This window comes from Lampris incognitus, chromosome 6, assembly GCF_029633865.1.
Source record: "Lampris incognitus isolate fLamInc1 chromosome 6, fLamInc1.hap2, whole genome shotgun sequence".
NCBI lineage: Eukaryota > Metazoa > Chordata > Actinopteri > Lampriformes > Lampridae > Lampris > Lampris incognitus.
The window spans coordinates 318,456-346,302 of record NC_079216.1 but is presented as its reverse complement, the minus strand read 5'-3'; the positions used below and the strand labels follow the sequence as shown (position 1 = coordinate 346,302).

The following is a 27,847-nucleotide window of genomic DNA, read 5'->3' as shown; positions in this document are numbered from 1 at the left end:
CCAGTCCAAATGACACTCCGATGTCGTTGGTGCAGATCCTGGTAAAGTGGATTAGTTAGTCAATGTCTCACTCATGGTGGCGCAGTGGTTAGCGTGGTCACCTTACAGCAAGAAGGTCCTGAGTTCGAGCCCCGGGGTAGTCCAACTTTGGTGATTAATCCCGGTTCGTCCTCTGTGTGGAGTTTGCGTGTGTGTGTGTGTGTGTGTGTGTGGACGTGGACCCTGTGATGGCCTGGCGGCCTGTCCACGGTGTCTCCCCGCCTGCCGCCCAATGACTGCTGGGATAGGCTGCAGCATCCCCACGACCCTGAGAGCAGGATAAGCGGTTAAGGTAATGGATGGATGGATGTCTCGCGCATTCCTGGCATACAGCTTGATGTCATCCATGTATTGGAGGTTGCTGATGGTAGCTCCACTTCTGAACCTGTATCCGTGTCCACTCTTGGTGATGATCTGACTGAGATGGTTCAGGCCTACGCAGAACAGCAGCGGAGATAGTGCATCATCTTGGTATATGCCACATTTGATGGTTACATGTGTGATTGTCTTTGAGTTGGCCTCTACTGTTGTTTTCCACTGTCGTATTGAGTTCTTGATGAAGGCTGTTAATCTCCTGTTTGGCTTTGTATAGTGCAAAGCATTCCAGTAACCATGTGTGGAACATTGAATTGTAGGCTTTCTTGTAGTCAGTCTAGGCTGTGCTGAGGTTGGTCTGTCTGGTCTTAGAGTCTTGGCTGACTGCTCTGTCAACCAGTAGCTGATGCTTTGACCCTCTGGTGTTGTTCCCAGTTCCTTTCTGATAACAGAAAGTTGAGTCAGTTCATCTGAGCATAACATTTATTGACAGATACGTTTCATCATCGTCTAAGTGACCTCTTCGGTCTCAACTGACTGCAGCTGTCCCCACCCTTATAAACAATACAGTGACTGCAGGTGTCCCCACCTTTATAAACAATGCAGTGACTGCAGGTGTCCCCACCTTTATAAACAATACAGTGACTGCAGGTGTCCCCACCCTTATAAACAATACAGTGACTGCAGGCATCCCCACCCTTATAAACAATACAGTGACTGCAGGTGTCCCCACCCTTATAAACAATACAGTGACTGCAGGTATCCCCACCCTTATAAACAATACAGTGACTGCAGGTGTCCCCACCCTTATAAACAATACAGTGACTGCAGGTATCCCCACCCTTATAAACAATACAGTGACTGCAGGTGTCCCCACCCTTGTAAACAATACAGTGACTGCAGGTGTCCCCACCCTTATAAACAATACAGTGACTGCAGGTGTCCCCACCCTTATAAACAATACAGTGACTGCAGGTATCCCCACCCTTATAGACAATAACGACAGAAAACAACGATCCGTTTCATATGCAAATTGCCATGACCTTTAACTAGACTTACAATGCCAATGTGTACTATTCCTAGAAGATTGGGGAATGGTTGCAGTCACACCATTGTGAGATGGCGACAGATATACTATTTTCCACTTTGGACAAGTAAATTCGGTGATTGGATTAATTATCTTTTTGGGGCAGTTCACCGTCGGAGAAGTTGCCCATAAAGTTAATGGGAAGCCCTGGGAATGCTGACTGTGTCCAACAGAAGCATTGACACAGTGGCATCATATTTTAGTTTTGTCTGCTGTTGGAGTTGTTTCCAACATGTACTACGTATTTGCTGCTGCCACAGTGTTCGTCCTATCCGGTCAAAAGAAATGGAGTAGCGGTATAGTACGGAGACTGGAGAGTGTGTCCAGCCATAGTAAAGATTAGTATTATATAAGGTGACTCTGTGATCCAGAGATAAAAATAACCATTTATTGATGGAGAAAGTTTGTGGATTTCAACTTTAACCCATATTTAACCTTAACCCTTATTATTTCTAACTGTGTGGGCAGCCTTTTCAGATTAGAGCGTTTTCAAATCTTGATGAATGACTGTTTACATGATGAGAGCTGAGAAAAGAAATGCATGCTAGAATTCTGTTTCCATTGTAGATGAAGTCTTGTTTTGTTTTCTATTCAAAAATTCCATTCCCATGGAAGAAATGCTAATAAGATCTTTCTTCTAATCCCATACCAAGGCGTTTCCTTCTGCCAGAGTACCTGCCCTACGCTGGACTCTTCCACGAGAGAGGACAACCTGGCCTGGCCACACATTCTTCTGTAAACAGAGTGTTAGCCGGTACACATTAAGTTCTTTTGCTATACTATGTATTACCTCAGTATTATCTTCTCTACTGTACTACATACTGGTCACCTGTACACATTAGTTTAGGTCTCTGCACACTGTATCGTATATTATCATGATGGCGATATGAACTTGCTCTGATCCATATTGCAGAAGACTGTGATATTTTATTTTAAATAGGTGTATACTTACCAGTTACACACCGTGCCATGCACCTGCTGCATACATACAGGTGTATCTGGCCAGTCAGAATAGGTGTATACTTACCAGTACACACCGAGCCATGCACCTGCTGCATACAGATGAATATGAACTTGCTCTGATCCACATTGCAGAAGACTGTGATATGTGATTTTGAATAGGTGTATACTCACCAGTTACACGTCGTGCCATGAACCTGATGCATACATACAGGTGTATCTGGCCAGTCAGACAGCCCTGGCTATCGGGCACTGTCTGACTGCTGGGAATCGGTTCACATGCAAGAGAAGATTGTGGCACAGATGCATGGCTGAAGGAGCAGAGTTCAGTGTGATGAGGGCAGGCAAAAATGTGGGCAATGGAGATGACGAACACATTCCTAAATATAATGCCATATCAGTTGGCTTCAAGTAACTCAACATGTGGCAAAAACAGGTATTGTTTGACTTATGCCTAACAGTTGACATTAGAACTGTATACACTTAAAACATCACTTTATTTATTGCTATGTAAATAAATAAATAAATAAAACATTGTTAAAAGAAACAGTCAACGGAAAGGAAGGTGCTCAACAAGTAAGGAGCAAAATAACCCTGTGAGTCAAGTAAATTCTCGATGAGGCAGCACTTCATAGCAGTACAAGCCTGTTTTGTGTATCACACACTCCTCAGCTGGCAAGTTGGCAATCTGTACTGCTATGAATTAAAGTTTTTTCCTGCAAATATTTTGCTAATTTTTCCGGAAACCCCCCCCCCCCCCACTATATATACACTGCGTGCACAATTATTAGGCAAGTTGTATTTTTGACGATTTATTTTTTAACAACTACAGCGCTCTCACTCAATCCAAAATGTTAATAAAGCTCAAAGCTGAATATTTAAGAAAGTAAAAGTCAGGTTTTGTCTTTCTTAAGAGAATATCTCAGTGTGCACAATTATTTGGCAAATATTGGTGCGCAGAATTATTAGGCAACTAAATTAAAAACGAATATTCAGTGACCAATATAGCCACGCTTCTTTTCAATAACCGCCACAAGCCTTCCATCCACGGTGTCTGTCAATTTCTTTATCTGTTGACAATCAACTTTTTGTGCAGCAGCAACCACAGCCTCCCAGACACTGTTCAGAGAGGTGTACTGTTTTCCTTCATGGTAAATCTCCCGTTTAAGAAGAGCCCACAAGTTCTCAATAGGGTTTAGGTCAGGTGAGGAAGGGGGCCATGTCATTTTCCTGTCATCTTTAAGGCCTTTACTGGCAAGCCATGCAGTGGAGTACTTTGATGCATGTGATATATATATATATATATACGTATATATACTTAGCACAAAAAGTAAGGAAATTTGTGTTTGGTAGATTATTTCTTTGTTTTAATCATGCTTCTTGGTAATAAATCGTATACCGTTGGAAAGCCTGTTTATTTCCCTTTTAAATGCTGCCACATTTGTAAGGAACATGCATTTGTGGGATGAGCAGGAGAGCTGAGTATGTGGGTTGTGCCCATGAAAGATTTGCCAATTCTTCTCTGCCAATGCCAAACAGCTTATTTTGCTGTTGCTATTGACTCTTGTTTTGAGCTTCTGGTACCCCAGGTGCTGACATCAGGTGCCTGATATAAGATTTATTGCCAAGAAGCATTGTTACAACAAAGAAATAATCTACCAAACACAAATTTCCTTACTTTTTGTGCTAAGTTTATAGATATATATATATATATATATATATATATATATATATATACACTACCGTTCAAAAGTTTGGGATCACATTGAAATGTCCATATTTTTGAAGGAAAAGCACTGTACTTTTCAATGAAGATAACTTTAAACTAGTCTTAACTTTAAAGAAATACACTCTATACATTGCTAATGTGGTAAATGACTATTCTAGCTGCAAATGTCTGGTTTTTGGTGCAATATCTACATAGGTGTATAGAGGCCCATTTCAAGCAACTATCACTCCAGTGTTCTAATGGTACAATGTGTTTGCTCATTGGCTCAGAAGGCTAATTGATGATTAGAAAACCCTTGTGCAATCATGTTCACACATCTGAAAACAGTTTAGCTCATTACAGAAGCTACAAAACTGGCCTTCCTTTGAGCAGATTGAGTTTCTGGAGCATCACATTTGTGGGGTCAATTAAACGCTCAAAATGGCCAGAAAAAGAGAACTTTCATCTGAAACTCGACAGTCTATTCTTGTTCTTAGAAATGAAGGCTATTCCATGCGAGAAATTGCTAAGAAATTGAAGATTTCCTACACCGGTGTGTACTACTCCCTTCAGAGGACAGCACAAACAGGCTCTAACCAGAGTAGAAAAAGAAGTGGGAGGCCGCGTTGCACAACTGAGCAAGAAGATAAGTACATTAGAGTCTCTAGTTTGAGAAACAGACGCCTCACAGGTCCCCAACTGGCATCTTCATTAAATAGTACCCGCAAAACACCAGTGTCAACATCTACAGTGAAGAGGCGGCTGCGGGATTCTGGGCTTCAGGGCAGAGTGGCAAAGAAAAAGCCATATCTGAGACTGACCAATAAAAGAAAAAGATTAAGATGGGCAAAAGAACACAGACATTGGACAGAGGAAGACTGGAAAAAAGTGTTGTGGACGGATGAATCCAAGTTTGAGGTGTTTGGATAACAAAGAAGAACGTTTGTGAGACGCAGAACAAATGAAAAGATGCTGGAAGAATGCCTGACGCCATCTGTTAAGCATGGTGGAGGTAATGTGATGGTCTGGGGTTGCTTTGGTGCTGGTAAGGTGGGAGATTTGTACAGGGTAAAAGGGATTCTGAATAAGGAAGGCTATCACTCCATTTTGCAATGCCATGCCATACCCAGTGGACAGCGCTTGATTGGAGCCAATTTCATCCTACAACAGGACAATGACCCTAAACACACCTCCAAATTGTGCAAGAACTATTTAGAGCAGAAGCAGGCAGCTGGTATTCTATCGGTAATGGAGTGGCCAGCGCAGTCACCAGATCTGAACCCCATTGAGCTGTTGGGGGAGCAGCTTGACCGTATGGTACGCAAGAAGTGCCCATCCAACCAATCCAACTTGTGGGAGCTGCTTCTGGAAGCGTGGGGTGCAATTTCTCCAGATTACCTCAACAAATTAACAGCTAGAATGCCAAAGGTCTGCAATGCTGTAATTGCTGCAAATGGAGGATTCTTTGACGAAAGCAAAGTTTGATGTAAAAAAAATCTTATTTCAAATACAAATCATTATTTCTAACCTTGTCAATGTCTTGACTCTATTTTCTATTCATTTCACAACATATGGTGGTGAATAAGTGTGACTTTTCATGGAAAACACAAAATTGTTTGGGTGATCCCAAACTTTTGAACGGTAGTGTATATATATATATATATATATATATATATATATATATAACTGAGTGTTTGAGTGTTTCTTTTCACAAAGTTTTATATATAACTTGAAAAGAAACACTCAACGGTAGGGTAAGTGCTCAACAAATAAGGAGCAAAATAATCCAGTGAGTCAAGTAAATTCTTTATGAGACAGTACAAGTCTGTTTCATGTCATAAGCAATCATCAGCTGTTGTTTGACAGCTGATGATTGCATTTGGCATTCCACTTGAGCATTTTTAAATACCAAAGCGGTTGAAGTGGAGTTGTCTTAAAAGTACATTTTGAAATTGAAAACAAGGCGTCGCTATGAGGACCAGCTACACTGAGGGGGTACTGTTATGGTAATGGAAAACGACAAATCGAGTTGAGCTTGTACAATGTAGTGGAAAAGGGGCATATGTGAAGAGGGAATGATGACCATCCATGTCTGAACCGGGGGGGGGGGGGGGGGCTAAGAGTACATCTGTCACTATCTTACAATGCTGTGATCGCAAATGTGAATGGTACACATGACCATTGTAACTCTAGTTAATGGTCACACCCATATGTGCATATGAAACTGATGGTTGGTTTGGGTCGTTATGCCACTGTATTGTCTATAAGGGTGGGGACACCTGCAATCACTGTATTGTTAAAAAGGGAGGGATACCTGCAGTCAGGTAAGACTTAGATGAGTGATGAAACATTTGTCTCAATAAACGTGTGCAGATGAATTGATTCAACTTTCTTTGATTTTCTTACCTGGATTATTGAGCATGCATAGAGATATAGACAGCGGCTAGTGCACACTGGGGAATATCATATTTGATAGGTAGACTGAACACGTTGATAAGAGAGAGGTGATGATTAGCGAGCAGCAGTATGGTTTCATGCCATAAAAGAGCATTACAGATGCGATGTTTGTTCTGATAATATTGATGGAGAAGTATAGAGAAGGCCAGAAAGAGTTACATTTTGTCTTTGTAGATTTAAAGAAAGCACTTCGCTCTGCCGCCTCGGGACGCCTGGTTGCCCCGTCGCTCAGAGGCTCTTGCTGCCTATCGACCCGGACATGGCTCTTTTCTGTCCTGGCGCCACAGTGGTGGAATGAACTCCCCACTGATGTCAGGACAGCGGAGTCGCTGCCCATCTTTCGGCGCAGGTTGAAAACTCACCTCTTTAAGAACTACTACCCTGTTACTTGTTCTTAGCACTTATTGTATTCACTCATAAAAAAAAAACTCTGTCTTGCACTTTTACTTTAGCACTGGTTTTGCTCTTAGATGCTTGTTTAGATGCACTTATGACCTCTGGTGACTAGTAGTTCTCCTGATTTCCTACGTTAAATGATGCACTTATTGTAAGTCGCTTTGGATAAAAGCGTCGGCTAAATGACTGTAATGTAATGTAATGCATATGACAGGGTGCCATTGGTGCTGTGCCCTCACAGAGTACTGATGGAAACTGTAAAATCCACTGTGGCGACCCCTGAGAAAAAGGGAATACGCCAGAAGAAGAAGAAGAAATAGAAATGACAGGGTACAGAGAGAGGAGGTGTAGTATTTTATGAGGAAGTTGGGAGTGGCAGAGAAGTATGTAGGAGTGGTGCAGGATATGTATGAAGTGTGACAGTGGTGAGGTGTGTGGTTGGAATGACAGATGGGTCCAAGGTGGCGGTGGGATTACATCAAGGATCGTCTCTGAGCCATTTCTTGTTTGCAGTGGTGATGGACAGGTTGACGGATAAGATCAGGCAGGAGTCTCCGTGGACTATGATGTTCACGGATGACATTGTGATCTGTAGCAAGAGTAGGGTGCAGGTTGAGGAGAGCCTGGACAGGTGGAGGTATTCACTGGAGAGGCGAGGAATGAAAGTCAGTAGGAGCCAGATGGAATACATATGCGTGAATGAGAGGGAGGACAGCAGAATGGTGAGGATGCAATTGTAGTGGAACGTCAGGCCTATAGGGGGCGCTAGACTTTAGGTCAAGAGACTAAGTTGATACGAAAATGTAACGGGAGAAGAAGACAAGAAAACGTAAGTATAATTCTACAGAGTTGCCTGTGTCGTTGTGATATTAAAACCAAGGTTCAATACTGAACATTATACATGGTGTCAGAAGTTTGGCGAGACGAATCCATAAGTAGAAGAAAGAAACTACGTATAAAGTTGGGGGAAAAAAGATCGGATTTGCCTACAGTAGCCAGTGCACCTAACATGCTGCTAAGCTAAGTGAGCCTGCTAGCTCGTTGACTTGCCTTCGATAGGGAGAGAGGAGAAATAATGAGACAATGGACCAGATACTTTCAATACCAGCCCCAGGAAGCTTCAATTTTGACGAGCCAAGCAGTTGGACTCAATGGCTATGATGCTTCAAGCGATTTAGAATGGCTTCAGGACTAGCAGAAAAGAGTGAGGAATACCAGATCAAATCACTGCTGTATATCATGGGGGAGAAAAGTGACGACATTTTGAACACACTGACTTTGTCTGACGAACAGACGAAGAAGTATGAAGATGTGTGTAAAGCCTTGGGTGAGCATTTTATTGGAAAACAAAATGTAATATACGAGAGGGCCAAATTTAATAGCAGATATCAACAGCCAGGCGAATCAGCAGAAAACTTTATCACTGATGTTTACAAGCTCGCGGAGCATTGTCAATATGGCGTTGTGCTTGAAGAAATGATCAGAGATCAGATCGAGTGGGAATCAGAGATGTAAAACTGTCTGAAAAATTACAGTTAGATCCAAATCTCACTTTGGCCAAAACAATAACACAGGTCAGACAAAATGAAAAAGTCAAGAAACGGCAACCATTGATTAGACAAGAAAATGCTGAAACAAAAGAAGTAAACGTGGATGCGATAGCTGCAAGAAAACCAGGGGAATTTAAGATGGCGGCGACAGTACAGAAAAATCCCATTGCACAGAGAACCGAAAGCTGCAAAAGATGTGGATGAAGCCCTCAGAATACATGGAAACAGTGTCCAGCTAGAGAGGTGGAGTGTAGAAAATGCAAAAAGAGAGGCCATTATGCAGCAGTGTGTAGGACAGTAAAGAGAGTGGAGGCAATTGAAGTCAGAGGTGAAACAGCAGAATATGCATTCATGGGAACAATTCAAAGTCAGAAACAAGGCAGTATCTGGAAACAGGATTCCTGTTGAATGGAGAATTGATTAACTTTAAGTTAGATACAGGAGCGGTGGTCACAGCCGTACCAGAATTCGTGTACTCAAACGCCAGAGACAGTAATCTCCACAATGCAAAGCAATAATAACTGGTCCCAACAACCAACCACTCACTGTACTGGGCACGTTCAAAGCAAGTCTGAAAAAGGGCGAAAAGAAAACAGAGCAGGAAGTATATGTAGTGAAGGATTTAGTGATGCCACTGTTAGGTCTCCCTGCCATCCAGACTTTGCCACTATTGCAACAGGTTGTAGCAGTCCATGCTATGGGAAACAAATTCAAAACAATGTTCCCAAAGGTGTTCTCAGGCTTAGTGAAGCTGCAAGGTAAGCTATAAAATAGAGTTAGCAGAGGGGGCAATGCCATATGCGCTGTCAGCTCCTCGATGTGTAGCTCTACCCCTTCTGGACAAAATGAAGTCAGTGCTCCATAGGATGGAAAACATGCGAGTCATCTGACAAATTCAAGAGCCACCGGGTGGTGTGCAGGAATGGTGGTCGTGCCAAAGCCCAATGGAAACATTAGGTTCTGCGTAGACCTAACAAGACTCAACGAAAGTGTGCGGCGAGAGAGACACATATTCCCAGCTGTGGATGACACACTTGCAAAGCTAGTTGGAGCAGTAGTGTTCTCCAAAACTGGACGCTACATCAGGATTTTGGCAAATACCCTTACATAAAGACTCTGAGCCCTTGACGATGTTCTTTACATCTTTCGGCAGGTATTGTTTTAAGCGGCTACCCTTTGGGATTTCCTCAGCGCCTGAGCACTTTCAGCTGAGAATCTCAGAGATCATTGCAGGCACACCAGGAACACTGTGCCATGCAGATGACATCTTGGTGTTCGGCAAAGACCAGACGGAGCATGTTGAAAGGTTGTGTGAAGTCCTCCGAAATTTTGAGAGTGCAGGTCTGACTCTCAATGAAAAATGTGAGTTTGGGGTGAATGAAGTGAAGTTTCTGGAACATAAAATGAGTGCTCAAGGGATTGAGGCCGACCCGTTATCAACATGCCAGAACCTCACAATGTTGAAGGAGTGAGACACTTCATGGGGATGGTGAACTACGTTGGCAAGTTTCCCCTCACCTGCCCAGTCTCACAAAGCCTTTGAGAGACCTCTTGTAAAATGACAGCACGTGGACATGGGACATGCAGCAAAAAACAGCCTTTGAGGAAGTAAAGAAGGAGCTCAGCTTGCCAACTGTCTTAGCACAGTATAGTTCGTAAAGAGAAACTCTTGTGTCCACAGATGCATCATCATATGGCCTTGGAGGAGTGCTAATGCAGCGACAGCCAGATGGAGAATATAGACTAGTGGTGTACATATCCAGAAGTCTGCCAAGGTCTGACCTTGGCAGAGAATGGCTACAGACATCTTTCAGTGGGGAAAAGGCCACTACTTAGTTGTAATTGATTACTTCTTAAGATATATTGAAGTAGCCAAACTGCTGACACTCACAACTGCTACCACAGTAGAGAGGTTGAAAGTCATATTTGCTAGATTTGGCATTCCTGAGGTACTAGTGATGGACAATGGGCCACAGTTCGCCTCTTCTGAGTTTACAGCATTCACTCAAGAATATGACTTTGCACATATCACTAGTAGCCCCAGATATCCACAGGGCAATGGTGAGGCGGAAAGAGCAGTGAGGCAGAGAGAGTGGCTTACAGAACAATCCTGTTAGCTCATGGAGTCTCACCAGCAGAACTGCTGATGGGGAGAAGATTGAGGTCTACAGTTCCAGTCCCTCCTCGAACACTCAGACCGAAATGGCCAGACCTCCAAGCTTTTAAAAGGAAAGACATGAGGATGAAAGAGAACCAAAAGAAAGCTTATGGAGCAAGACACAGAGCAAAGTAGTTGCCAATACTTGAACCGGGCCAGAGAGTCTGGGTCAGAACAGCAAAGACCACTGGAACAGTACAAGCACCGGCTTCAACTCCAAGATCATACAACGTAGAGACAGAGCTGGGAACACTGAGAAGAAACCAAGCTCAGCTTACTGCTCTTCCAGAACCAGACCAGCGCGACCAGATCCAGCCTGACCCTAATGTGACTGTGACCAGATCAGGGAGAGTCTCCCATCCACCTGAAAGACTGGACTGGTAAAACGGGTCATGTTCAATATTAGGACGACCTGTTGTGAAAAAGGGCAGAATAAACCCCTGCAGCAGAGTCAAAAGGGTCAGGTAGTCCACCCTGCCCTTCAAATTAGGAAAAAATTATATCTTACTGTTCATGTTTAAAGAAAATGCATATTGAAAATGTGTTTTGTTCTATAACAAGCTGGAAAAGATTTTAATGAAAAGTTAAAGAAATGTGATAATTGACTAAAAGGGGGAATGTAGTGGAACTCCAGGCCTCTAGGGGGCGCCAGACTTTAGGTCAAGATAATAAGTTGATACGAAAATGTAACGGGAGAAGAAAACAATAAAACGTAAGTGTGATTCTACAGAGTTGCCTGTGTCGTCGTGATATTAAAACCAAGGTTCAATACAGAACATTTACAGAAATGACTGGAGGTGACAAAGGCATATGAGTTTAAATACTTGGGGTCAGCTGTACAAAGTAACGGGGAGTGCAGGAGAGAGGTGAAGAAGAGAGTGCAGGCAGGTGGAGTGGGTGGAGAAGAGTGTCAGGAGTGATTTGCGACAGAAGGGTACCAGCGAGAGTTAAAGGGAAGGTTTACAAGATGGTTTTGGGACCAGCTATGTTATATGGTTTGGAGACAGTGGCACTGACAAAAAGACCGGAGGCGGAGCTGGAGGTGGCAGAGTTGAAGATGCTAAGATTTTCACTGGGATTGATGAAGAAGGACAGGATTAGGAACGATTATATTAGAGGGACTGCTCAAGTTGGACGGTTTGGAGACAAAGCAAGAGAGGCAAGATTGAGATGGCTTGGACATGTGTGGAGGAGAGATGCTGGGTATATTGGGAGAAGGATGCTGAACATGGAGCTGCCAGGGAAGAGGAGAAGAGGAAAGCCAAAGAGGAGGTTTATGGATGTGGTGAGGGAGGACATGCAGGTGGCTGGTGTGACAGAGGAAGATGCAGAGGACAGGAAGAAGTGGAAACGGATGATCCGCTGTGGCGACCCCTAACGGGAGCAGCCGAAAGTAGTAGTAGTAGTAGTAGCTATACAAAGTAACGGGGAGGGGAGTGCAGGAGAGAGGTGAAGAAGCGAGTTCAGGCAGGGTGGAGTGGGTGGAGAAGAGTGTCAGGAGTTTTTTGTGACAGAAGGGTACCAGCAAGAGTTAAAGGGAAGGTTTACAAGATGGTTGTGAGACCAGCTATGTTGTATGGTTTGGAGACAGTGGCACTGACGAAAAGACAGGAGGTGGAGCTGGAGGTGGCAGAGTTGAAGATGCTAAGATTTTCACTGGGAGTGACAAAGAAGGACAGAATTATCAGAATCAGAATACTTTATTCATCCCCGAGGGGAAATTGGGTTCTATTATAGACACTCACGCTCTAATAACTAAAAACTAACAAGATACAAGATAAGAAAATAGAAACAAACAAATAGAAATAGAAATAAGAACAAAATATATCAACAAGTGTGGTGCACATAACACCCTATCTATACTGCACTACCGCAGAACACAAAAAGCAGCACAAACAAAACCCAACAGGGCCAGTCAATGAGTATATTAGAGGGACAGCTCAAGTTGGATGGTTTGGAGACAAAGCAAAAGAGACAAGATTGAGATGGCTTGGACATGTGTGTAGGAGAGATGCTGGGTATATTGGGAGAAGGATGCCGAATATGGAGCTGCCAGGGAAGACGAAAAGAGGAAGGCCAAAGAGGAGGTTTATGGATGTGGTGAGAGAGGACATGCAGGTGGCTGGTGTGACAGAGGAAGATGGAAGAAATGGACAGGAAGAAATGGAAACAGACGATCTGCTGTGGCGACTCCTAACGGGAGCAGCCAAAAGTATTAGTATTAGTAGTAGACTGAACACATTGAGCTCCTGCTACAGCTTCCCAGGATGAAGGTATTTTTCTAATGTTCCCTTTCCAGCTGTGTGTAGCATGATGGCCACATTGAATTGAGTACATCTCTCACGGTGGTATTTAATAATGTGCCATGGGGGACCATGGGTATGCAGGTTTTCTTTCCAAGCCAACAATACACCATCTGATGTCAATGATTAATGCACCGTCAGCGAGACAGAGGAGGAATAATATGTAAATTCAGCTGGTGAAGTGTTTAGTTGGAAAGAAAAACTTAATACGCATGGCCCTCCATGGCTTATGATTAAATACCATGGATCCATCAAGTCTCTATATGGTCTTATTTAAACTACGTCATTTTCGTAGTCTTGCTGATGGACCAGTAAGCATTTCTTGTTTAAACTATGTCATTCTGGTAGTCTTGCTGATGGACCGGCAACCGTTTCTTGTTAAAACTACATCATTCTGGTAGTCTTGCTGATGGACCAGTAATTGTTTCTTGTTTAAACGGTGTCATTCTAGTAGTCTTGCTGATGGACCAGTAAGCGTTTCTTGTTTAAACTACATCATTCTGGTAGTCTTGCTGATGGACCAGTAAGCGTTTCTTGTTTAAACTACATCATTCTGGTAGTCTTGCTGATGGACCAGTAAGCGTTTCTTGTTTAAACTACATCATTCTGGTAGTCTTGCTGATGGACCAGTAAGCGTTTCTTGTTTAAACGGTGTCATTCTGGTAGTCTTGCTGATGGGCCAGTAAGCGTTTCTTGTTTAAACTACGTCATTCTGGTAGTCTTGCTGATGGACCAGTAAGCGTTTCTTGTTTAAACTACATCATTCTGGTAGTCTTGCTGATGGACCAGTAAGCGTTTCTTGTTTAAACTACGTCATTCTGGTAGTCTTGCTGATGGGCCAGTAAGCGTTTCTTGTTTAAACTACATCATTCTGGTAGTCTTGCTGATGGACCAGTAATCGTTTCTTGTTTAAACTACATCATTCTAGTAGTCTTGCTGATGGACCAGTAAGCGTTTCTTGTTTAAACTACATCATTCTGGTAGTCTTGCTGATGGACCAGTAAGCGTTTCTTGTTTAAACTACATCATTCTGGTAGTCTTGCTGATGGACCAGTAAGCGTTTCTTGTTTAAACTACATCATTCTGGTAGTCTTGCTGATGGACCAGTAAGCGTTTCTTGTTTAAACGGTGTCATTCTGGTAGTCTTGCTGATGGACCAGTAAGCGTTTCTTGTTTAAACTACGTCATTCTGGTAGTCTTGCTGATGGACCAGTAAGCATTTCTTGTTTAAACTACATCATTCTGGTAGTCTTGCTGATGGACCAGTAAGCGTTTCTTGTTTAAACTACGTCATTCTGGTAGTCTTGCTGATGGACCAGTAAGCGTTTCTTGTTTAAACTACGTCATTCTGGTAGTCTTGCTGATGGACCAGTAAGCGTTTCTTGTTTAACTTATTAATTGCACAATTTGCTGTGGTTAATCGCGAGTAATGGCTTTTTTTTCCTTCTTACGACCGAAGCTTGATATAATGGATATTTAAATGTAAAGTCACTGAATTAATGTAGAATCAACACAAAGGAAGTATATTTAAATTCAAACACTATTGTTTAATAGCATCTTTTTAACTTTGAACATATATCCTCTCTCATGAAGTACAGATGTCCAGTAAAACATCAAGGCGGTCAGACATGAGTGTCCGCTTGAAGGGTGTATTTCTTATGTGCACTAACAGAGATGATAACAAAGCCTGGGCCCGTGTGTTCAAGTGCCAGTTGATTTTTGTTAAAACTAAATACCTGCTTAGAAGGTAACACCTTCTGTGATGCACCAGTATAAATGATAATTAACTACAAAAATGTGTTCAGTGAATTTAAAGTGTGGTGAATTCATGACGTCCATCATGTGTTCATCACAGAAGCCCATACGCCCCCCTGTGGCACAGCATAGTAGAATATCTTAACTTTCTCCATGAGGGGATGAGGGCTGGGAGTAGATACAGCCTACTGCTGTGACAACGTGGACACAAAGGTTACGCAGTGTAACAGACAAGCAGGAGGGACAGCACACAACTTGCCACAGGAAGTAAACAAAACACAGCTGCCTTAATTTTTTTTAACATGTTAAATATTTCAAATTAATCGCAAACATTAATTTTGGCGTCTGGGTAGCGTAGCGGACTATTCCGTTGCCTACCAACACGGGATCGCCAGGTCGAATCCCCGTGTTATCTCCGGCTTGGTCGGGCGTCCCTACAGACACAATTGATCGTGTCTGTGGGTGGAAAGCTGGATGTGGGTATTTGTCCTGGTCGCTGCACTAGCGCCTCCTCTGGTAGGTCGGGGCGCCCCCCGGATCGGCAGAGAGGGGCTGGAGCAGCGACTGGGACGGCTCAAAAAAGAGCGGGGTAATTGGCCAGATACAATTGGGGAGAACTGAAAGAAGAAAAAAAACATTAATTTTGACAGCACTAATATTTTTCTTTATAAACTATGAGCTTGTCATTAACTAAAATTCCAATACTGGTTCAGCTGTGAGTGTCATGTTATATTTTCATACCAGCATTTTCCGCTTGCATTTGCCGTTGACATGCCTTCCTTATCCTACAGGGGCCTCAATTGGAGATGGACAGTCTGCAGTTGCCAGCAACATTGCCAACACCACCTACCGTTTGCAGTGGTGGGACTTTACCAAATATGACCTGCCTGAGATCAGCAATGGTAAACTCGTTTGTGTGCCAAATATCCTCTGTGTCTTCATGGTTCTTACTGTATCAGTTAGGCCTGCTGTTACCTGTGTGTGTTCTTCTAGCCTCCATCAGTGTGTTGCTGATAACTGTGTATTCCTGTAGCCTCCATCGGTGTGCTGCTGATACCTATGTGTTTCTCTAGCCTCCATCAATGTGCTGCTGATAACTGTGTGTGTTCCTCTAGCCTCCATCAACGTGCTGCTGATATCTGTGTGTGTTCCTGTAGCCTCCATCAATGTGCTGCCGATACCTGTGTGTGTTCCTGTAGCCTCCATCAATGTGCTGCTGATAACTGTGTTTCTCTAGCCTCCATCAGTGTGTTACTGATAACTGTGTGTTCCTCTAGCCTCCATCAGTGTGGTGCTGATACCTATCTGTGTTCCTCTAGCCTCCATCAATGTGCTGATGATACCTGTGTGTGTTCCTGTAGCCTCCATCAATGTGCTGCTGATACTTGTGTTGTCTTCCTCTAGCCTCCATCCATGTGCTGCTGATATCTGTCTGTGTTCTTGTAGCCTCCATCAATGTGCTGCTGATGCTGGTGTGTGCTCCTCTAGCCTCCATCAGTGTGCTGCTAATAACTGTGTGTGTTTCTGTAGCCTCCATCAATGTGCTGCCTAATACCTGTGTGTGCTCATCTAGCCTCCATCAATGTGCTGCTGATACCTGTGTGTATTCCTGTAGCCTCCATCAATGTGCTGCTGATGCTGGTGTGTGCTCCTGTAGCCTCCATCAGTGTGCTGCTGATAACTGTGTGTGCTCCTGTAGCCTCCATCAATGTGCTGCTGATAACTGTGTGTTCTTCTAGCCTCCATCAGTGTGTTGCTGGTAACTGTGTGTTCCTCTAGCCTCCATCAGTGTGCTGCTGATAACTGTGTTTCTCTAGCCTCCATCAATGTGCTGCTGATACCTGTGTGTGTTCCTGTAGCCTCCATCAATGTGCTGCTGATACCTGTGTGTGTTCCTCTAGCCTCCATCAATGTGCTGCTGTTACCTGTGTGTGTTCTTCTAGCCTCCATCAGTGTGTTGCTGATAACTGTGTATTCCTGTAGCCTCCATCGGTGTGCTGCTGATACCTATGTGTTTCTCTAGCCTCCATCAATGTCCTGCTGATACCTGTGTCTGTTCCTGTAGCCTCCATCAATGTGCTGCTGATACCTGTGTTGTCTTCCTCTAGCCTCCATTAATATGCTGCTGATACCTGTGTGTATTCCTGTAGCCTCCATCAATGTGCTGCTGATACCTGTGTGTGCTCCTCAAGCCTCTATCAATGTGTTGCTGGTACCTGTGTTTATTCCTGTAGCCTCCATCAATGTGCTGCTGATGCTGCTGTGTGCTCCTCTAGCCTCCATCAATGTGCTGCTGATAAGTGTGTGTTTTTCTAGCCTCCATCAGTGTGCTGCTGATAACTGTGTGTGTTCCTCTAGCCTCCATCAACGTGCTGCTGATATCTGTGTGTGTTCCTGTAGCCTCCATCAATGTGCTGCTGATAACTGTGTTTCTCTAGCCTCCATCAATGTGCTGCTGATAACTGTGTTTCTCTAGCCTCCATCAGTGTGCTGCTGATAACTGTGTGTGTTCCTCTAGCCTCCATCAATGTGCTACTGATAACTATGTTGTGTTCCTCTGGCCTCAATCAATGTGCTGCTGATACTTTTGTGTGTTCTTCTAGCCTCCATCAATGTGCTGCTGATACTTTTGTGTGTTCCTCTAGCCTCCATCAATGTGCTGCTGATACCTGTGTTGTGTTCCTCTAGCCTCCTTCAATGTGCTGCTGATAACTGTGTGTGTTCCTCTAGCCTCCATCAATGTGCTGCTGATACCTGTGTGTTCCTCTAACCTCCATCAATGTGCTGCTGATAACTGTGTGTTCTTCTAACCTCCATCAATGTGCTGCTGATAACTGTGTGGGTTCCTCTAGCCTCCATCAGTGTGCTGCTGATAACTGTGTGGGTTCCTCTAGCCTCCATCAGTGTGCTGCTGATAACCTTGTGTGTTCCTCTAGCTTCCATCAGTGTGCTGCTGATAACCGTGTGTGTTGCTCTAGCCTCCATCAGTGTGCTGCTGATAACTGTGTGTGTTCCTCTAGCCTCCATCAATGTGCTGCTGATAACTGTGTGTTCCTCTAGCCTCCATCAATGTGCTGCTGATAACTGTGTGTATTCCTCTAGCCTCCATCAATGTGCTGGTGCCAAACTGCAAGATCTACAATGATGCCAGCTGTGACATCTCAGCTGATGGTCAGCTGTTGGCTGTCTTCATTCCCAGCAGTCAGCGAGGTTTTCCAGACGAGGGCATCCTAGCTGTGTACTCTCTGGCCCCTCACAACCTGGGAGAGATGCTGTACACCAAGAGATTTGGTACAAATATTCAGTGTCTGCTTCTTTCTGTGAAGTCATTAATATCCTATCTGACACCTTCCAGGTTATAAAGTGATTGTACTGAATCAGAATAAACCTCATTTAGATGGGAAGTACTTGAATTTCATAATAGGACATAATTTTGCATCTTTTTTAGTTTTTTGGTCAGATATCAACAAAGAAGCTCATTGTGTCAAATTAAGATCTTTTTTTCGCCTCAAGGCTTTCAAACACCGATCAGATTTGGCCATCTTGAATTTTATTGTATGTCACATTGTTTGTCGGGGTAAATATAAAAATCTTGATACGTCTTTCTTTGTGCATTGAAGTAAGTCTACTGTCACATTGTATCAGCAGTGATGATGCAGTCTATGTCGGTTGATGGCAAGCCGAACGTGACCACCTGAAAAAAGACAACCCAGTCCCAGGAATGTTCAAAAATGGTCTTGCAAAAAAACATGAAGTTGTATTATTCAGGACAAGTATTGCTCGAGAAACCCAAAAAGGAAGGGACAACATGAGTTAGCAAATTTCTAAGCTGAGCTTGAAGTTCAGGAATAGCTCCTATTTTTCAAGATGCAATCTGCACACAGGTATTTTAGATTACGGAACAGCAACACACACACACAGAGAAAGAGAAAGGGTCTGGAGCAGTGTTATCCTTTTGTTAAATATACAGTGCATCCGGAAAGTATTCACACCCCTTCACTTTCCCCACATTTTGTTATGTTACAGCCTTATTCCAAAATGAATTAAATTCCTTTTTTTCTCATCAATCTACACACAATACCCCATAATGACAAAGTGAAAAAGGTTTTGTAGAAATTTTTGCAAATTTATTAAAAATAAAAAACTGAAATATTGCATGTACATAAGTATTCACACCCTTTGCTATGACACTCAAAATTGAGCTCAGGTTCATCCTGTTTCCACTGATCATCCTTGAGATGTTTCTGCATCTTGATTGGAGTCCACTTGCAGTAAATTCAATTGATTGGACTTGATTTGGAAAGGCACACACCTGTCTATATAAGGTCCCACTGTTGACAGTGCATGTCAGAGCAGAAACCAAGCCATGAAGTCAAAGGAATTGTCTGTGGACCTCCGAGACAGGATTGTATCGAGGCACAGATCTGGGGAAGGGTACAAAAAAATGTCCACAGCTTTGAAGGTCCCGAAGAGTACAGTGGTCTCCGTCATTCGTAAATGGAAAAAGTTTGGATCCACCAGGCCTCTTCCTAGAGCTGGCCGCCCAGCCAAACTGAGCAATCGGGGGAGAAGGACCTTGGTCAGGAAGGTGACCAAGAACCCGATGGTCACTCTGACAGAGCTCCAGCGTTCCTCTGTGGAGATGGGAGAACCTTCCAGAAGGACAACCATCTCTGCAGCACTCCGCCAATCAGGCCTTTATGGTAGAGTGGCCAGACGGAAGCCTCTGCTCAGTAAAAGGCACATGACAGCCCACTTGGAGTTTGCCAGAAAGCACATAAAGGACTCCCAGACCATGAGAAACAAGATTCTCTGGTCTGATGAAACCAAGATTGAACTCTTTGGCCTGAATGCCAAACGTCTCATCTGGAGGAAACCCGGCACCTCTCATCACCTTGCAGTGATGAGAGGTGCCGAGTTTCCTCCAGTGAAGCATGGTGGTGGCAGCATCATGCTGTGGGGATGTTCTTCAGCGGCAGGAACTGGGAGACTAGTCAGGATCGAGGGAAAGATGAATGGAGCAAAGTACAGAGAGATCCTTGATGAAAACCTGCTCCAGAGCGCTCAGGACCTCAGACTGGGGCGAAGGTTTACCTTTCAGCATGACAACGACCCTAAGCACACAGCTAAGACAACGAAGAAGTGGCTTCGGGACAAGTCTGTGAATGTCCTTGAGTGGCCCAGCCAGAGCCCAGACTTGAACCCCATTGAACATCTCTGGAAAGACCTGAAAATAGCTGTGCAGCGACGCTCCCCATCTAACCTTACAGAGCTCGAGAGGATCTGCAGAGAAGAATGGGAGAAATACCCCAAATATAGGTGTGCCAAGCTTGTAGCTTCATACCCAAGAAGACTTGAGGCTGTAGTCGCTGCCAATGGTGCCTCAATCGAGTACTGAGTAAAGGGTGTGAATATTTATGTACATGCAATATTTCAGTTTTTTATTTTTAATAAATTTGCAAAAAATTCTACAAAACCTTTTTCACTTTGTCATTATGGGGTATTGTATGTAGATTGATGAGAAAAAAAAAGGAATTTAATCCATTCTGGAATAAGGCTGTAACATAACACAATGTGGGGAAAGTGAAGAGGTGTGAATACTTTCTGGATGCACTGTAGCTGTGCTGTTAATCACAGTCACGAGAATGTTATTTTCTACCATGGTGCTTTTGCTCACTCAGCAGAATGGTGGGATAGCCATAGTTTTTATTGTCGTATCACTAGGCACAATAGACAATCACAGCCTTCATTTTTTGACAATGCTAGAGCATTAGAGATGTTCCTCTCAATTGGAGCCTACGACTCAATGTATTGGCACTCTATTAGCTGTCTTAACCATGTCAGACTGAAAAACCCAAGGCAACCAGTCGTTCACAACCAGTGACTTAATCCATGACTTGAGAAGTTTTTTTGAGACCTTACTAAGATGGGCAGTTTGTGAGGGCCTGTATCGGTCTCTGTGAACCTCATGGCACGGTAGAAAGTTCTTAGTCTGTGATGACATCACAGATGAGAGCTATGTTTGTCTGCTTTTGGGCTTGTGAGCATGTAGGTTAGTATTTAGTTAACCCCCCCCTTTTTTCCCCTCCCCAATTGTATCCGACCAATTACCCCACTCTTCTGAGCCGTCCCAGTTGCTGCTCCACTTCCTCTGCCAATCCGGGAGGGCTGCACACTACCACATGCTTCTTCCGATACATGTGGAGTCAGGTTACTTCTTTTCACCTGACAGTGAGGAGTTTCACCAGGGGGACGTAGCGCATGGGAGGATCACGCTATTCCCCCCACTTCCCCCTCCCCCCTAAACAGGCACCCTGACCGACCAAAGGCTCTAGTGCAGCGACCAGGACACATACCCACATCTGGCTTCCCACCCGCAGACACGGCCAATTGTGTCTGTAGGGATCCCCGTGATGATAGACAATGGAATAGACTGCTACACTACCTGGACGCCCCTAGTATTTAGTTCATAAGGGAGCAAAAAGGAATAATTTAAATGCCCACTGAGGAAACTGGTTTATTGCTGTTTCACTAGTTAATGTAGTGCAGCTTTGAGACTGGCCTTTTCTCCACTGTTTCCAAACAACATCACACTGAGTACGAGCCTGTTGAACATGGTTTTGTTTCAGGTTTTATAATTCAGTCACACAAGCACTTCTAATGCACATCAGCAGACACTGGCTCTCATACCAGACGTTGCGCAACAGCATGCATGTAGAAAAACTGTTTAGATACTCCTCCATGTGCCATAACACTAACCAAATCAAAGTAACACAGTGTGTCGTGTTGTGAGATGTAGTCTCCTCAGTGTGTGTCCTAGTAAAATGTTGATGTCAGATATAATATGATTAGTAATGTCATGACAACAGCTGGAGGCAGGTTTGATAGCACTGACTCCACAGAGCCCCAGAGAGGCACATAATCTGGTCTGAGAAGCCCAACTGTATAGTCAACAATATTTTCATTTTAACTTTAGTTCTTAAAGAGGACAGCATTGCACCAAACTTCAGTCACATATCTGTGTTCACAAGCTGTTTCTCTTCTTGAGTGAGAGGGCAGTACTACATGCTCCCGACCTGTCTGACATTCTCTCAAGTTGGAGTCACTGGCATGACTTGAGTTTGCTTTGTGTGCCCACTGGATCTCTTCATCCAAAGTAAAACTGACCGTTAGTTGGTGTGGTATTCTCTTAATAAGATGATTTCCTAACTTTTTTTTTTATCATCAGACACTTAACTGAGAAGAACATGAAGTGAAACAAGTGTTCTCCTCATACTGGTATCTGTCAGAAGTGCATAGCTGAGACAAGTATTCTGCTCATACTGGTATCTATCAGAAGGGCATAGCCGAAACAAGTATTGTGCTCATACTGGTATCTTATCAGAAGTGCATAGCTGAAACAAGTATTCGGCTCATACTGGTATCTATCAGAAGTGCATAGCTGAAACAAGTATTCTGCTCATACTGGTATCTTATCAGAAGTGCACAGCTGAAACAAGTGTTCTGCTCATATTGGTATCTTATCAGAAGTGCATAGCTGAAACAAGTATTCTGCTCATACTTGTATCTTATCAGAAGTGCATAGCTGAAACAAGTATTCTGCTCATATTGGTATCTATCAGAAGTGCATAGCTGAAACAAGTATTCTGCTCATACTGGAATCTATCAGAAGTGCATAGCTGAAACAAGTATTCTGCTCATACTGGTATCTATCAGGTAAGCATTAGCAAATGGAAAAAGGAGTTGAAATGACCCATGGTTGATTGTTTCACCAGGTCCGAATGCCATCTCAGTTAGCCTGTCTCCAATGGGCTGCTATGTAATGGTTGGCCTGGCCTCTCGTAGAATACTTCTTCATCCATCCACTGACCACATGGTGGCGCAGGTCTTCCGTTTGCAACAGCCTCATGGTGGAGAGACATCCGTCAGGGTGAGTCTGTTTCTTTGCCACCACTACTTATGCTGCTACTACCACTGCTACTGCTACTACTACTAACAGAAACTGCAATTGCAGCTTCTGCTACTACTACTACAAGTAGTGTTACCATTACGTTGTCCAATATCTGCCACCACCGTCACTAATTATTACTATTGATACTGCTGTTACTACTATTACTACTACTTTGTAGTGCTACTACCCTACCAATTATTGCTACTTTTAATGATAAATCTACCAATTACAGCTACTATTATTATTAAAAAAACTGCTACTACAGCTACGGTTTCTACTACTACTGCTCCTAGTACTTGTACCATTTACTGCTACTGCCATGATTTACTGCTGCTGCTGCTAATGCTGGTAGTTCTACTTGTAGAAGTAATACTGGTAGTTCTACTACTTACAACTCCTTACTGCTGCTTTGTACTCCAAATTATTGCTACTACTTTTAATAGTTGCACTAACTGCTTCCAAATACTTCTGCTACTTACTGCTACCAAGTACTTCTAAGACTGCTAGTACTTACTAATTAATTTTGCTCCCAGTTGTATTGTGCTTACTTAAAGTTCTTGTTTTATTATTTTTTGGTACTTTTTGTTTGATTCTTAAAGCACTTGGAACACTTTGAATGTGCTGTACAAATAGGTTATCGTGTCTTGAAATTAACAGCGTTCCATCATCCTGGGCCCAGTAAAAGTTTTACTCGACAAATTACTATCCCTTTTGGGACAATCCTGGGATGAAAGTGTATTCCTACATCAATAAGGAATCAGGAACAATTTATTGTCATTTCTTTCATGTTCTTGCATACACAAAAGAAACGAAGTTCTGTTCCCCCCAGTCCACAGCAGTGTGACACAAAAGACAAAAACACACATCCCAAATTTCCCAAAAACAGAGAGAACAAAGCAACAACAACAAAAAAAAACAAACAGAAAACACAAGCAGTTAACAACACAGTCCATTCAGTGCAACACGGTCCAAATATTCCACTGTCCAGGAAACGAATGCCAGCCAGTACGATTGTCAGAACTGCTGGTCTGCATGGGCTAGCAGTTAGCTTAGCCTGCCCCGCTTCCGCATCCTGTCAGACCGCCCTCGGTGTTTCCTCCTTGGGTGCAGCTCTGGCAGGGCCATGGTCCCTGGGCCCACCAGATGCAGCAGATCAGGCTCCCCCAGCCGATTTAACTCCAGCTCTCCCGGCCAGACACCTTCAACACACCTCCCCGCACTCCACACGACGACACTAAAACACAGTCAATGCTAGGCGCTAGGCCAGACCGCCCTCAGTGTTATTGAAACTGCCGGTCTGCATGGGCTAACAGTTAGCTTAGCCTGCCCCGCTTACGCGTCCTGTCAGACTGCCTTTGGTGTCCAGTTCATCTTGCCATGCTGCAGTAAAGGGCACAGACGGGAGTACTAATCCTAATATGCATGTCTTTTTGATGATGGGGGAAACCGGAGCACTTGGAGAAAACCAACCGCAGACACGGGGAGAACATGCAAACGCCACACACAGGACGACCTGGGATGATCCCCAAGGTTGGACAACCCCGGGGTTCGAACCCAGGACCTTCTTGGTGTGAGGTGACAGTGCTAACCACCATGCCGCCTTGCCAATTCCTTTAAAAATTAATTATTAAAACAAAACAGGAAAAACCATATGAGGAAAATGACACTGACAAAGCCTATAATACATTTCTCAGTATATTTATAACACTATATGACAAAAACTGCCCCATAAAACAATGCAACAGAAAGCAAAATTATGAGGATAGACCGTGGATTACAAAGGGACTGCAAAATGCCTATAAAAAAATAATGCTCTTTATAGACAGTTCATAAAATGTAGAACAGTAGAGGCAGAAAATAAATACCAAAGATATAAAAATGGAGGGACAGCTCAGGTTGGACGGTTTGGAGACAAAGCAAGAGAGACACGATTGAGATGGTTTGGACTTGTGTGGAGGAGAGGTGCTGGGTATGTTGGGAGAAGGATGCTGGATATGGCACTGCTAGGGTAGAGGAAAAGAGGAAGACCAAAGAAGAGGTTTATAGATGTGGTGAGGGAGGACATGCACGTGGCTGGTGTGACAGAGGAAGATGCAGAGGACAGGAAGAGATGGAAACGGATGATCTGCTGTGGCGCCCCCTAACGGGAGCAACCGAAAGTCGTAGTAGTAGTAGTAGATGCAAGAAGGAATATTATAACAAAATATTAGAGGAAAACACAGACAATATCAAGGGCACATGGAGAGTATTAAATAGCAATTTTAGAAATGAATCAACAAACACACATTACCCTCAGTATTTCATGGACAATGATAAAACTATAAACAATATGAATGATGTGGTAACTGGGTTTAACAAATTTTTTTGTAAGTGTGGGACCAAAACTGGCAGAAGAAATCAATGACCCACAGCCAAAAGAGGTGGGGGGGGGGGATATTGAGGATTATGGAGATAGAATTCAAAGCTCAATCTTTCTGAGAGCTGTCGAACGAAAGGGAATCATTGATATTGTTAACAAGAGTAAGAACCGAATGTCGACTGACTGGAATGGGGTTGACATGACTTTAGTTAAGAAAGTCACTGATGTAAACCCACTGACTTACATCTGCAACTTGTCTTTCAAAACGGGTACATTTCCATGTGATATGAAAATTGCTTAAGTTATCCCACTGTATAAAGCTGGGGATAGACATCACTTCACCAATTACAGGCCTGTGTCCTTACTTTCCCAGTTCTCTAAGATTTTGGAAAAACTCGATATTGTATTAATAACAAGAAATATGCAGTGGGAGTATTTATAGATTTTAAAAAAGCATTTTATATAATTGACCATGAAATATTACTTAATAAAACGATAAGATATGATCAGAGGAGTGGGGCCAAATTGGCTGAAAAGTTATATGGGAAACAGACAATTTGTGCTGATAGGTGACTATAAACCAACATGCAACATTACTTGTGGAGTCCCACAGGGGTCAGCATTAGGCCTTAAATTGTTTCTTCTGTATATCAGTGACATACTATGTAAGGTGTCAAGTCTATTGAAATTCATTTTATTTGCAGATGACACAACCATTTTTTGTTCTGGGGAGAATTTACTGGAGCTTTTGCAGTTGATCACAGCTGAAATGAAAAAGTTAAAAATGTGGTTGGACAGAAACAAATTATCATTAAATCTGAACAAAACTTAAGTTTATGTTATTTGGAAATCGTAAAATAGACGCACAAGTAGAAGTAAAGATCAACATTCATAACATTGAAAGAGTATATGAAAATAAATTTCTGGGTGTGATACGTGACCATAAAATCCGCTGGAAACTTCATAAGATTCGTGAGAACAAAAATGGCAAGGAGCATTGGAGTTCTGGGGAAGGCAAGGCACATTCTGGACCATAAAGCACTGTACATTCTGTATTGTTCACTTGTATTGCCATATTTGAATTACGGTGTGGAGGTATGGGGGAACACCCACAAAAGCAACCTACAATCATTATGTGTACTACAAAAAAGAGCAATAAAGGCAGTAAATAATATAGGATATAGGGAACACACTAACAGACTGTTTTAAAATTCACAGGCTATGAAGTTCATGGACCTGGTAGAATTTAAGACTGCACAAATGTTTTACAAAGCAAGATATAATCTACTTCCTGGCAACGTACAACAGCTCCCCTCAGAAAGAGAGGGGGGTACGATTTAAGAGGAAAATTGAATTTTAAGAAACACTGTTTGTACCACAAGCAGAAGTATGTGTATTTCAAATTGTGGGGTAAGTTTGTGGAATAGTTTAGATGAAAGACTCAAAGAAAGCACAAGTTTAAATCACTTCAAAAGGAGGTATGATATAATTGTTTTAAAGAGGTACAAGGATGAGGAAGAGGTTTTACTCCTCTCATAACCGTGACACCCATAGTGGATGCTGTTATTGTTGTTTTTTGGAAATCATTGTTATTGTTTTCTTTGTTTTGCTTTTTGTTTTGTTTTTGTTGTTTTATTGTTTTTATATTTTATTGCTTTTGTTTTTTATTGAGTCATTGTGAGATAGATATTGAGAATGACATCCTCTGATGTGTGAAAAACTAAGTTTATTGTTTAGGTTTATTAATTGAGCATTAGAGAGGGGGCAGGAAATCATATGTAGTAACTTCCTCGTGGGCCTTTTCGAACATATAATATTTGTTGGATTTGCTGTTGAGAATTCTTGTTGAATTCTTCTGGTTTTATTTTTATCATTTGTTTTTTTTAAAAAAAAATTTTTTTATCCTTGGTCATTTTTTCTTTTATTTTGCATGTTTGAAGTAAAGACGTTTGATTTGATTCGATTCGATTCCAGAAGGAGTTACATTGTGTCTTTGTAGATTTAGAGAAAGCATATGACAGGGTGCTGAGAGAGGAGGTGTGGTATTGTATGAGGAAGTAGGGAGTGGCAGAGAAGTATGTAGGAGTGGTACAGGATATGTATGAGGGTGACAGTGGTGAGGTTTGTGGTTGGAATGACAGATGGGATTACATCAAGGATCAGCTAGACAAGCTGATCCTTGAACAAGCTTAAAACAAGCTTTTGAACTGTACAACGGTGAGGATGTCAGTGGACAGCTTGTATTGAGAAGATGTGTAAAAATGTTCTGTGTTTTCGGGGAGCACGGTATGCAGCATCAGACATATAAACGATGTTACCAAAGAATGAGAAATAAGCAGAACTACAAGAAGATCACAAACCACAACAATCTTTGTGGTACAAACACAACAAGCATAAAACCTGCTGGACACTGTTCAGTTTTGAGCTGTTGACCCCAAGTAATTCAACCTCTCATCCAACTCTTAAATGCCCTGTGAAATCCACCTTAATTCACTTGATTCTGTCTAATGTTCCTCATAAATGTTCAGCTGTTGGTGTTTTTTTGCAATGACCTAAGTGACCATTGTTTTTTTGCTGCCATCAGCAACACTGAGGTCCCTAAATTAAAACCATGTCTCATTTGTAAGAGGAATCTTGAACATTTTAATGAACAGGGTTTTGGTTTCATGATTTGTTTCATTTTAATTGAAGTAGAATAGAGCTGAACTGGCTTTACATGAATCATAAATACACATGCCCCATTCAGGAGACACAGAGTGAAGAGGCGTGATAACCCCTGGTTCTCCTCTGAACTGGCAGATACTATTCA

The 27,847-nt window shown here is 42.8% G+C and overlaps 1 protein-coding gene across 1 annotated transcript in view; it reads left to right on the top strand.

The window, feature by feature from the left end:
- Window positions 1-27,847, top strand: part of ambra1b (autophagy/beclin-1 regulator 1b) — a 133,171-nt gene that overhangs the window by 72,502 nt on the left and 32,822 nt on the right. Inside the window, exons 11-14 of the mRNA XM_056281843.1 lie at window positions 2,095-2,195; window positions 15,520-15,630; window positions 17,831-18,019; window positions 22,504-22,658. Of these exons, the coding sequence (XP_056137818.1) occupies window positions 2,095-2,195; window positions 15,520-15,630; window positions 17,831-18,019; window positions 22,504-22,658 (556 nt within the window). The remainder of the gene's footprint in view (window positions 1-2,094; window positions 2,196-15,519; window positions 15,631-17,830; window positions 18,020-22,503; window positions 22,659-27,847) is intronic.